The sequence below is a fragment of the Pipistrellus hanaki genome, assembly GCF_964339955.1.
Source record: "Pipistrellus hanaki genome assembly, chromosome: X".
Classification (NCBI taxonomy): domain Eukaryota; kingdom Metazoa; phylum Chordata; class Mammalia; order Chiroptera; family Vespertilionidae; genus Pipistrellus; species Pipistrellus hanaki.
In genome coordinates this window covers 96,070,662-96,083,935 of record NC_140524.1, presented here as the reverse complement: position 1 = coordinate 96,083,935, position 13,274 = coordinate 96,070,662, and the positions used below count along the sequence as shown (strand labels likewise).

General features: G+C 41.0%; 1 protein-coding gene across 2 annotated transcripts in view; it reads left to right on the top strand.

Annotated features, from left to right (window-relative positions):
* CDKL5 (cyclin dependent kinase like 5) overlaps window positions 1–12,040 on the top strand; it is a 150,136-nt gene extending 138,096 nt beyond the window's left edge. The window contains exons 17-19 of one of the 2 annotated variants that reach the window (XM_084869487.1): window positions 2,827–2,949; window positions 4,153–4,269; window positions 5,154–12,040. In XM_084869487.1, the coding sequence (XP_084725613.1) occupies window positions 2,827–2,949; window positions 4,153–4,269; window positions 5,154–5,540 (627 nt within the window). In that variant the 3' untranslated portion in view covers window positions 5,541–12,040. The remainder of the gene's footprint in view (window positions 1–2,826; window positions 2,950–4,152; window positions 4,270–5,153) is intronic. The other variant, XM_084869488.1, reaches the window with a different exon arrangement.
* Window positions 12,041–13,274: the final 1,234 nt, after the last annotated feature.

Sequence of the window (13,274 nt, the reverse complement as noted above, 5' to 3'; positions counted from 1 at the left end):
TAGATGATAGTATCAAAGAATAATAGCTGAAGTAAGAATTTTTTACTTCACAGATGTTCTAGAAGTATTGGTAATCCTTCTAGATTAGCTTTCTAGATTATTCTTTCACTTGTTTGTTGAATTTATATATTTCATTATAAAATAAATATGAGCTCATTACAGAAAAATTGATAAAAAATGATCATTTCTAATCTTATCACTCTATTACAACTAGTATTAGGATTTCGGTATAAGTCCTCTTAGTTTTTTAGCCTATGCATATGTTTATGGGGAAAGGTGGTTTTTTAGTTTATTTTTAATAATAGTAATCATTTTAGTACAATTTTGTATTCTGGCTTTAATAGTGTATGTATCAATATGCACAACATTTATGTGCTACACAAATTTTATTATCTTCATTTTAATGGCTGCATGATATTCCTGAAGTGTTGTGTTTTTTTTTAAACTGCTTTATCTCTAACTGAAACTCACTTAAAGCAGAATTTCAAGTCAAAATGTTGCTGGATGAACAAAACAGACTTAATTTCAAGTAGAAAAGCTCAAAATATTTCAAGTGATAATAAATAACACTTTTATCATTGTCTATAGAGCAGTTGTCTATCATGAACATTGAACTTAGACCACCTCCTCATAACCACTCTAATTTTTATTTTGATGTGTTTGTTCTTAACCTCGGGTCTATAGCCACTTGTGAGGTGGTAAATGGAAGAAAGTGGCAAAAACCTAGGAATTGAAGGTGTTTTGAATATAGATTTGGATTTTGATGTCTGTCTGTCTTAGACCATCATTAAATTGAAAGCCCCCAGCTCATTGTGGCCTAAGTCAAGTATATATATATATATATATATATGTTGAATGACTCTACTTTTCAGGATCTGATTCAAATTTTAGATGCTGAAATAGTATAGGTTAAGAGAAATTGGAAAATTATTATTCTCTAATATCCTCTCCACTTGAGCGTACTTTTTTAAGGTTTTCATATATATATATATATATATATATATATATATATATATATATATATATATGTTAATGTTTTTATTGATTTTAGAGGAGGGGAAAGGGAGAGAAGGATAGAAACATCAATTATGGGAGAGAATCATTGATCAGCTGCCTCCTGCACTCCCCCTACTGGGGACTGAGCCTGCAACCCGGGCATGTGCCCCGATCAGAATGTAACCATGACCTCCTGGTTCATGGGTGGACACTCAACCATTGAGTCACACCAGCTGGGCTATACGTTTCATTTTTGGTCTGTAAAGTAACTTCAAAATATCTCTATACAGATCACAGTGCCTTAAGCCTTGCAAACCAAAAGTTTTTTGTACCTCTGATTTTTTAGTTTAAAAAAAAATGTTTTTAAGGACTTTGGTATCTAGTGTAAGATTTCCAAAGAGCACTTAGTATATCCTGCTAGACCTCAGCCTCCTAAGCCAAGCATTTTAACTCTGTCCCCTTCACATGAACAGAAATAGAATTAAAGTTAGATTTTCCACTTCCTAGAACTCAGCAAAAGGTAACCAAGCTTTGAAAGAAGGAATGCTTTGTAGCATTTGCATAAGGTTCAAGAAAGGGGAAATCTGATGCGTAGGGCACACACAGAAACAGGACATTTTAAAGCCTGGATGGATCCTCAATCTAGTCTCACCCTTTTATTTTGCTGCTATAGGAACTACCCAGGCAAGTTGAGACCTACCCCAAGTTGCACTATCAGTTGAGAGAACTAGAGGTGGGTTCTCCCATCTAGCAGGCCCAGGCTCAGTCCCTGCCACCAGCCCCATCTCTGTGGAGAGCCTCAGACCACTTGTTCTTTGGGGCTCTCTTGTGGCCTCCTTAGTGATGCAAGTTAAACTCATGGGAACAAGCAACTTCATGGGCTATTTTACTTACATGTTCTCATACACGCAGCCATAAAAGATGATCAGAATGCTTTCATGTGCATTCTACTTCTCTGAGAACTGAGATAACCACAACAGGGAAAAGTGGTGCCAAAAAAATAATTTTATATTATGAAGGTGCTTGCTTTGACTCAAGCAAATCTGGAAGCTGCCTTGGGAAATCTGGCTTCAGTTCCAAATCCGGAGAGTTACATAAGCCCTCAGAGCATATGGTGATTGCCAACTTGGTAGTTGTACCCAAGTTAGTATCTATCTCCACTGGTAATCATGCTTCAGTTTAAAGATTGAACTTTCTTTTTCTTCACTGTGAAATCCCGTGTTCTGCATTGCACCAGATATTTTCCATGGGAGAAATATTTCTGACAGCCTAGAGCTAGGCTTCTTCCTTGAAGGTAGAATCCTGCAACAGTGGTCTTCATCTTCCAAGTGATGTGTTCTGGTTTAAGAGTTAACCGTGTTCAAAGGGTCTGCGGTATCTTTTTTTTCCTAATAGGCAGATTGCATGGCAGATTATTTAATTGCAGAAGTCTTCTCTAGCAATTAGGAAGAGATTGAAGTTCATCAGTAGCTCTTTAAACACAATTCTTTATAATAATTATATTTCTGATCATAAGCCCTTAAGTGTTTTGTAAGCTTACTGTGAATGATGTGTGTAGGTTTCTAGGCATCCCTTCAGTAGGTATTGATCATGACCACATGTTTTCCATATATGTAGAAGTTTTGGCATGTCTTAATTATATTGTTGGCATCTTTGTGTCCAGGTGAGAAATGACACAGTACTCCCTCTAGATACACACATAGCACAGGCATTCTTTCAGGGACTGTTAATATTTAACAATGTAAGGGCTTCCAAAGGGCTAGAAGTTTCAGTAAGGACATCTTTTTTTCTCTTCTTTTGCAATTAGTTTATTTGTATCTTATATTGCAGACAGATTCCACCAACGGGGAGAATCCAAGCATCAAGAAATCCCTCTTTCCTCTCTTTAATTCAAAGAATCATTTAAAGCATAGTTCTTCTTTGAAAAAGCTTCCTGTAGTCACTCCACCCATGGTACCCATTTTTACATACGGTAGCCCTGAAAACTGCTCCAGTAAACTTGTTTTACTGATGACAACAGCATGTCTTTTATTTTCATGGGGTCATATTCTCTTTGTGCTAGTTAAGTACCTGAGCCAGTTCCATAAATTCACTGAGATATAAATTATTTGCCATTCTGGATATTCTGAATTAGTTGAGGAGATTGAAGTATAAAAGGCTATTGAGCAAACAAACTAATAAAAGGCTAGTTTGGGTTGTCTAATTAGCCAATTGTTGGCAGACAGCTTTCATAAAACCCCTTATTTCCCGTAAAGAATTCTATTAACTTATAATTCACAAATATCTTTTTGTTTGTTGCTCACAAAGTTTGTTAATCCTTGGTTGGCAGTTTATTTCTTTGAAACCAAGCTGAATTGACCAAATTGAGTGAGCTTGCTGGCTCCATGAAAAAAAAACAGCTTCTGTTAGTTGGTAATTTGTTTTTTTCTTGCCTGGCTCTAGCTTTTGCTGGTCACCGGGTTAAAGCCAGGGCTTTTGTTTGGCATTTGAGCTACTCTACCGTGTTCACCAAAATTGGTGAATGGACCAGTTGCATTCGTGTGGAATTTGTGGCACAAATTTCCAGCATTTTCACCATGTGTAATTCTAGACCCAGATTCTTTACTGGGCAGTGTCTTGTTATTGTGATTCAAACATACTTTTCCACTTTGCTACCCTTGAAAACCTGCTAGACTTCTTTGAGTACCACCAAACACAGTGTCCGGATCATTTTCCCAGCAGGAACAAATTTTTGTTTTATTGAACTGGTTCATAACCTAACTGCAATGTGGAATGAGGATACGACAGCAATTCCTGGTACAGCCCGATTTAACTGCTCTCTCCTACAGCGACCAAAACTAACAGCATGGGAATGCTTTAGAGGTTGAGGTTTTAACAAAGCTGCATGACATCTGCCAATTTTTCCTAATGCAGGGAAAATTATTAAGAGGGCAGCAGAATTTAACTGGCATCACTTGCATTGTGAACATTGGGAGAGTTTGGGTTTCTTTTTTTCTTTTTTTTCCCCTTGGGTTTTTATGGGGGTGCTTCTTGGGGAGGGTTGAGTTTGGGTTTGATTTGATTTGATTTGCTTTTGTTCTCCTCTCGGGTGTGGTTGCATCTCTTAGTTAGGCTTATTGGTATGCTGACTGAATCCTTGTCCGTATCCTGCTCCAGGTGCCCAATTCTGAAGGCCCTGATCTTCTGACCTTGCAGAAAGCCATTCACTCTACCACCACCACTGGCAGGCCAAAAGAGTGGCGTCCTGAGAAGATCCCTGATCTGCAGCCTCAGGTGAGTGGCCCAGGCATCACTCCCAGACTCTTAGACTGCAGTGATCGTCTCTCCTAATTGGAGGGGGCATAGTTGGAAAATGTAGTCTCTGTCAATGTCTCAACGAGTATTAACATCTCCCCAGAATATCCAGGTGTATCTTGGGGGTCCAGATGGATCTGGCATCAGTGAGCCTTGTCCTAGGGCAAAAAAGTAATCTTCCACCTAGCTGGGGGTTGGGGTGGGGATGGGATTAAGGGGTTAATAAGACATGGCCCAGCCCACGAATACTTTATGGCCTAGGAGAGAGAGAAAATCCATAAATATTATAACCATAATTGGTGAAAAAAGTGAGGTATGCCATAAAAGGTAAGGGTAGGTGAGAAGAGGTGGTGGGAAGATTTAAGGCTTCATTAAAGGTGGTAATATATCAATTGGGCTTTGAAAGATTGATACAATAAACTTTCTTAAAAGAATATTTAAAGTTTTGAAATCCATACTATATTTTTAATGTTTTTTATATTGATTTCTGAGAAGAAGGGAGAGGGAGAGAGAGATAGAAACATCAGTGATGAGAAAATCATCGCTAGGCTGCCTCCTGCATGCCTCACACAGGGGATCGAGCCCATAACCTGGGCATGTGCCCCAACCGGGAATCGAACCCTGACCTCTGTCTGGGTCATAGGTGTCTGCTCAGCTCCTGAGCCAGCAAGGCATAGGCTTTTTTATTAAAGAAAAGTAACTCACATCTTCTCAGGAAAAGAATAAAAGAACAGCTAAGGTTGGATTAGGCCCTCCTTCTCTGTAGGGCCCACCCTCTCTGGCTCCATGAAGTCATCTCAGATCTGCTCGTTTCTTCCCAGCTTTCCAGTCTACCCTACACACGCTCTCATCTTGTCTTCCAGAGCCAGCCATTAAAATCACTGCGCAAGCTGTTGCATCTGTCTTCAACTTCCAATCACCCGGCACCTGGGGACCCGCGCTTCCAGCCCTTAACACCTCAACAGGTCAAAAATGCCTTCTCGGAAATTCGGATTCACTCCCTGGCCCAGGCCTCTGGCACGAGCAGCAACATCCGGCAGGAGCCCACACCAAAGGGCAGGCCAGCCCTTCAGCTGCCAGGTCAGATGGACCCTGGTTGGCACGTGTCCTCTGTGACCCGGAGTGCCGCAGAAGGGCCTTCCTACTCTGAACAGCTGGGCGCCAAGAGTGGGCCAAATGGGCACCCTTATAATAGAACAAATCGGTCTCGAATGCCAAATCTAAATGATTTAAAAGAGACGGCCTTGTAATGTGTGCTTGGGGTGGGGCGGGGGCGGGGGTGGGGGGGACAAGCCAGTTGGGAGGGGAGGGGAAGGTTTGGAGGGTGGGATGGGACATGGGCTGGGCCAGAGTGGTAAGCCAGTATTTTCAGCTTTATGAAAGTGTGTGCAATATCGTATGTGTGGAGCCATCTGGCTCCTCACGGCCACAAACGCTAGTCAGGGATCTTAGAGCCACAGGAGTTCCTTAGGGATTGCCAGTCTCCACGGGTCTGGTGTGAGCGTGGATAGGGCATGCCATTGAGGAAGGAAACATTCTTGCCAGTTTCTCCCCTACATTTCAGCTGTAGTGCAATCCCTGTTGAACTTGGGAAAGCCAGGATGTGTTCTGGCAGTGCAAGGAAAAGAGAAATCCGTGTTGACTGATGCCCTTACCACAAATTTTTTTCTGCGTAGACTAAATGTGGGGTTTATTGTAATCCAGGAGTATCCCTTCGAAGGGTTAGTAGATGAACTAATTGTACGTCTTAAATTGTTTTCTAAACTTCCATATTTGATAGGATTTGTAACATTTATTTATAATTAATTAATATTGTACTGTTATAATCATACCTTTTATGTTACACGTAAAGTTATTTTGAGCTGTTTGGAACATTGTGAAGCAGTGGGACAGCTACAGTAGTTTCTATAAAAACTAAACAGTAACATTTATATATTGCATCAGGAGTACTTTATTCTATATATAAATATATATATATGATAAATATGTGTCTGTTTTATAAATATAATCATTTAAAGGAAGTATCGTTATGACACTCTGCCATATTTTTATACATTTGTAATATGAAGTGAGTATTATACTTCTTATCAAGGGAGTGGAATCGTGGCTAAATGTGACTGTAACAGTAGGAACCTTGCTCAACTTGTAGGCCCCAGCAGTAGCTTCTAGACATGCTCCTTGGCAGCAGACGGGATGCAGCATCTCCTTGCAAACCCACAGGGGAAGAAAGTGGGCCGGGCCCGTGAGAACTCAGCAGGCCTCGTCTCTGTCCTCACACAGTTGGCTCCTCTTCATGTCCAGAGACATTCCTTGTACCTGAGGGAGAACAGATCCGGGCTTACTCGTGGTTCTTTGCAGAGAGAATGGGCTCTTCTACTTAGCATGAGTGTAGAGCATTGACCAAAGATTTGCCAGTGAACATTCCTAGTTGCAAGGTTGTACGAGGCTCCTGTCTGCAGACCTGGCATACCAGCTCTATGCTCCTAAATCCTGTGCACTGTACCAGACTCGGTGGGGGGTAGGGGGGGAGCTATATGTGTGGCATTTCTATTTCTAAATGCTTATTTTGTTACTGCTCTTTGCAAGATAATTTAGGAGATATTTAAAAGGCTTCTGAAGCCATTCTAGATGTAGAAGACATTGCTATACCCATTTTTTCTTCCTGGGACCGACCATACACACACACACACACACACACACACACACACACACACACACGGTCAGAACAGGAATTATCTTGCTCTCATTTGATCTCCTCCAACTCCCAAGTTGCTCCCAAGTTTCATCAAGGCCTTTGGCCAACAAAGGTCATAGCCCCATGTCTCTGGGCCATCCTTGGCAGAAATCACTCACCACCATCATCCATCAAGAGCGTTAGATTTTTAGAAGTAGTTTCGTAGCAATAATGTTTTTAAAGATCCCCTCCTGCCCCTCAAGGAGGTAATGTCTCGGTATTTAGTACTTGTCCCAGGATTCTGAGAGTGTCAGCCCCTGAATCAAGTCAGCTGTAACTGAAATGTGCTATTACTGTTCCCCCGCCCCCACGATTTTGAGAATTATAGTTCTGATGATTATGGAGATTATAAAGAAAACGTGTTAGTTTCTTTGAAGCTTAAATTGTGTGCATATTGCATTTTATATAACTACTATAATGATGTGTATTGGTTATATATAGAGGTCATTTTAAGGTGCTTTTTATTTAATTTAATAAGTGTAATAGGCACTAAAATGCAACTCAACTGGGTACTATCATTGAAACAATTTGATTCAAACCAATAGTTTGCATGCTCTTTGGTTCCTTTTATATCTTGTTTCTTTCACCAGTTCAATACTATTCAAGTAGCTCTGAATTCTGGCTTTTCCCAGGCAGCTGCTCAGTTATATAAGTGATATGAACCCTTAGCAGTTCTTGCCTGGCTACTAATGACTCTAAAAGGGTGTGAAGCTCTTCTTTTTCACACCAGATCTGTACCTTATCTTCCCCCTTGCAAACCAGAAACTACATTTATTTCCTCTGGAAAGACTTCTCACTGTGCTGTGCGCTCAGGACTGCGCAGTCAACATTGCCACGTGCGGCATTGGGGGCTCGCCGTCACCTCGCGGCTGGTTTCCCATGTTTTCATCCTTGCTAACACTGGGATCTCAGATGTCTGCAGATCATTTCTATTCCTGATGGTTCTTCAAAGAAGGGCTAGAATTATTGCCTTTTACCTAGAGCAAAAGTAAACCTAAATGATGAAGAGTCAATACATACTTTTCGTACATTCCCAGATTTGAGCCAGATAATATCTCCAGTGTTTTCAACTCGTGTTTTTGAGGTAGCTCTTTTATCCTCTTCTCAGCTTCTGTCCATTTTGACTTTCCATTGACCTCAGTGAGTTGTAAAGTGAACTACAATCTGCACTTCTAGCATGTATAATGCTTTTCCTACTCGCACAGGGGAATAGTTATTTCCTCTCAAACCTAATGGGCCCTCTCTTAGCTTTCAACTGTTATTTTCCTGTGTCGATGAATTATGGACCTCACAGAGAGTGCCGTCCACGATAAGGACTTGATTTAAAGTCGTAAAAGCTGGCATTTTTCTTTAGGAAGGGAGATTTTTATGACATCCGTGCTCTGTGATCTGCCCTAACTTCCTAAGGAAGAAAAAGATTGAAGGAAGGCTTATCGATGACTTTGTTTTATGGAAGGATCACTGATCTCCTTTTGAAAAGAAACTCTGCGTTGCTGGTTTTCTGCTTTTGCATTACCACCATCCTCGTTTTTCTTCTCAGAAGTTCTAAATGAACTTTTACTGAACCTTGTTTGGTCTCAATCTGAGGTTTAGCTTCTCTCCAGAGCCCTGGACCAAAAAGCAGTCCACACTACGGGGCTCAAGAGAGCTTTACAGCAGGGGTTCTCAACCGGGGCCAATATTGCCTTTCGGCAGCATTTGGCTATGTGGTTATTATAACGAGGTGTGGTGGGATGCTACTGGCATGTAGTTAGTAGAGGCCAGGGATGCTGCTACACATCCTACATGCACAGGGCAGCCCCCCACAACAAAGTGATCCAGCCCTAAATGCTAGTAGTGCTGAAGTTGAGAATCGCACTCTACTGTATCGGAACCCCTGGAATCTTATTGTTTGTTCCCATTGTCTTGGGCCTGCTAAAAGGTGAATCCTTTGGGAGGAGACCACGGCTACTTTATAGGTATTTGAGAACTTCAATTCTAGGTCAGCGTCCTTAGAAATTGTTTCCCGGAGCCATGATGCTTACGTTAGAAGTAAGCAGCAACCTGGCAGATTGGCACAATTCTGACCAAGTGCTCCAAGGTATCCATGGCTTTTAGCGGTGTCTCCCAAAAGAGAAATGTCTTTGTTTTTCTTTTATGTCGTTTAATAGCTCTTTATAAATATTGGCATATGACAGACCAATTAGAAGCAAAACTCTCCGCATTGGTGGTTGTGATGTGGCTGTTGTAGGAGTATTTGTGCCGTACGCTTTGGTCAAATCTGTTTTAAGACCAGCTTTACAACTCACCATATGCAGTTGTACTTTCATTCTAAGCTCAGAGCTCCGCTGGTTAGTTTATAGTCACTTCATGTATTATAACGTACGTTGTGGTTGTAGAGTTAGCCAGTTTAGCATGTTCCTAATCTGACAATTAGTGGACTTCTCTAGGAAATGCTATCCCATTTGCCAGTCCCAGCTCCTCTTAGTTACCATCATAGTATCCTCACTTCTTAAACTAGTTTTTAGAGTACATAAGGAAAAAAGCCATTTCTTTTCTTCTAGCTGTGTATTGAGAACGACTGATAGTGTACAGCTTTTTGTAAAGGCCAGAGGATTGCTTTTCAAATGCGTGGAAGGCACTGTTTATTTCTGTTCGCCTAAGTCCTTGTGGTGACCAACTTTCGCTCATTGGGACTTATTCGTGGAGCTCAGCTGGGACTTAGAAATCCGCATCTTCTCTCCTGGTCAGAACATCGTTTGTGGAGAGCACTGCTTTTATATCTAGAAGTTCGTTACTTCCTGCATTATAGTGGGATACTGAGCTCCAAGTGAGCACTAAGATCCACAGACTCATGCTTTTATGAACTGGGAATGTGGTATGATACACTGAACTGAGTCAGAAAATACTGAATTATTTCCTTACCTCCATCAGCTCACCACAGATGAAGTGTGTACGCAGAGAAAACTTACTTACAGTTCAAAACAAATGGTTTCTTTCAAAGGGGCAGCAGAAAAGATGATGTCCTCTCTCTAATCCCCAGGGCCGGAATCTCACGAGAAGGTTCTCTCAGAGACTCAAAGGGCCGGCTTACAAAACAAAAACTTGTAAGTGGTTCTGGTTTTTTTTTTTTTTCTTTTGCGTCTTGACCAGCTGAGATATAGGATATCTTGAGGTCTGATTCAGCTGGGTAAAAAACAACCTGTCTTAGAAACCATAAGTAAATACTAGAAAATGAAGCTGTGACAGGATTAGCCCCTCGTCTGTCTGTATACACACTTGTGGTGAAGGTGAGGTGGATAGGAAACTCTGGGCCTGCCGCCCTATTCTACCCTATTTCTTCTTTTTTAACTGAATGTACTATAAAAGATCATAGACTTTCGTGCCAAGTCAGTTACTACGTGAATATCCATTTCCCATAGTGCTTTGTTCAATCATCAGCATCAGGCCTGATCCTGACTGTACGTTTTTTCACTCCAGGCACTGACCCACCTTTCTGTGTATTTTCCTATAGGCTACTAAATATGATCACGACCTGCCTTGTAGCTTCATTCATTCACTGTTTACTCCCTAATGTGAGGGAGGCTTGTCTTTTTGTTTTGCCAGAAAAAAAAAATTGTAATAATTGCACGTTGGATTTCTAGGGCCAGAGAGCTGTCAGTGAACCCAGTTTCACTTCTAAGGCCCTTCATTGCTGACAAGGCAAAGCTCTCTGAACCCCATTTGATCCGTGGGTCATATGTTGATCCTCCTTTGGAATCTGAAAAAAATCGGTCTCTGTGTTGTATGCAGAAAAGAAGTTGCCTTGTTTGTTACTCTTCCAGCGCAGAGTATCAGGGAGAAAGAGGCCTTATCTGTTCCTCCATCCCCTCCATTTTGACAGACTGCTAAGACTTCCTCAGGACTTCCTTTGGTTTGGGATCGGACGTTCCCAGAAGCCTGATATGCTTCATTTCAGGCAGAGACAAGTTTGTCCTAGTGTTCTGCTTCAGGGTGAATCAGACGAAACCCAGGAATAGAAAAGGTAGATGCCTTGACTTTCGTCCCCGTTGGGGGATTAAAGTATTTATTGCCAGAGTTGTCAAAAGCTCCAGTTGCAAAGCATTCAGAGGTTCAAGAAAAAAAAAGATGATTTTCCTTCTGGAGAACTTTGAAGTTCTCCATGATGGCTTAGGTTTTCCATAGTGGAAAGCAACGTTTGTACAAAACCCATTTTCACTAGAGATATACGATTAGTTATATATAGTCCTCTCAGTCTCTTTTCCTCTCCTTGTTTCCGCTTTGGGCACTGATGGAGTCAGGCTGGAGGGGTAATGCTGTGAATGCAGGAAGTTAATTCTCACGTAAACCTGGATTGATTAACAGAAACAATTAAACCAAACAAAATAGTGGCCCCTACTTCCTATCTCCAGGAATTGCTTTTGTGCCATTTTAAATTCAGGTAGTTATTCTGTATATACTTAGAAGACTATTCCGAGCTTCTTCAATCTCTAGGAGGTTTGAAGGTGGTATCTGGGAAGACACAGGGCAGGGTGACTTTGAGAACCCTGCTCATGCATGAAAACAAAAATAGGTATAAGCCAGAGTGATGTAACACCCAAATTTGTGGTAGTTGAAGAATCAGTGGAAATTCTTAATTGCACAGACTTTATAAATCCATAACGCAAAGTGTAATTCCATACTTTTTACTGTGGCAAGAGTGTGCTGTAGTGTTAACCTTTTTAATTTTTGAATCCAAACTGAATTTAAAGTGTTGACTATTTAAATTCCTCACACGCTAATTATGAACCATTTGTAAAATGTTTCTATAACTCTTTGTATCATGTGTTCCTACATCTTACCAAGTTTTTTCTGGCATGTATTCCATTCTGAACTTCTGTAAAATTTCTATTGTTGCTGTAAATACTATACAAATATCTATTCCGTGGTAACCTAAATTATCAGCATGAAATGGTTAATTTTTACTGAGCACAATGTATTTTTGAATGGATCTTTCCAAATGTCTTTAATAAAATGCAGATTTTGCACTGACTGAAATGATTGCCAGGCCATCCCAGTCTTGAGCACTGTTGTCCCTCGAGTTTGAAAAGCAAAAAGCCCTTCAAGTAGCTCCTTCTTTGTAAAGAACTTGTTGGCATTCAAATGAGGGGAAAATGGGCCTTTGACGTTGGAATCGGTTTAAGGGACTGAAATTAATGTAAAGCAGGGCAAATCCTGTTATTTAGCGATGTTGATAATTTTTTTTTGTATTTATAAAGTCGTCCCCCCCCCCCCGCCCCGCCCCGTCTGGCATTTTGAAAACTGGTTTCTTTTACACGTGAGTTTTGTCTCCTTTGCACGTTCCTAGTCATTCACTTGGTGGGCCGGGGAGGATGGGAAGAGATGCCAGCCTCCTGCTCAGTGCCATGGAGAAAGCAAGATGGAGAATGAATAAGGGTTCCTTTGTGTTTTAGAGCAGGGGGCTGGCTACCTTTTTCTGGAAAGGGCCAGATAATAAATATTTGAGACTCTGTGAGCCGTAGGGTTTCTACCACTCAACTCTGCTATTGCAGTGCCAAAAGCATTTGAAAATGATGGGTGTGTCTGTGTTCCAGTAAAATTATTTACGAAAACAGGCCGGACGCCGGAGTTACTACCTGTTCTTGGCCCTCACTTCTGTCTCTGAGGATAAGAAGATCTAATGAGTCAATGCTCAGTCAGGGAGGAAAGAACTTACATTTTGAAATAACACATCTAAATATTCTCCAACTTTCTTTCTCTTCCTAAGCAAAGGACATTCTTATAAGCACTGTCATCAACTTTGCTCTAGATTTCTCCTTAAGTCATGGAAACCAGTGATTTCTGTTATATTTTTTTTTTATCAAGACATGAAGAGTATCTGGGGCTTGTAATTTTTTATGTTCATATTACTATGGCTGGGCACCATGCCAAGTGTTCTGCTTTTACTATTACATTTACTTTTCACGGCAACACAATGAAATGGGTTGTATCCCCATTTTGTAGATGAAGAAACAGGTCTGTGGGCTTTACATGAACTTGGCCAAGGTCAGCCAGCTAGGATTTGGAGCTTAGCATGTTCACTGTAAAGCCCATCCTTCATCACTACTAAATAGTGCAGTTGCTGTGTCCCCATGTATAGAAACTGGCATGGGTGATTCATGTACACCTTTCCTCCCATCTCCCAGCAGCTGGTAGTGGAGTTGATTTGAGAATATAACATTTCTTTGAAATAGGTCACTAGAGGTCCAGAGACTGGTGAAGTGGTCAAAAG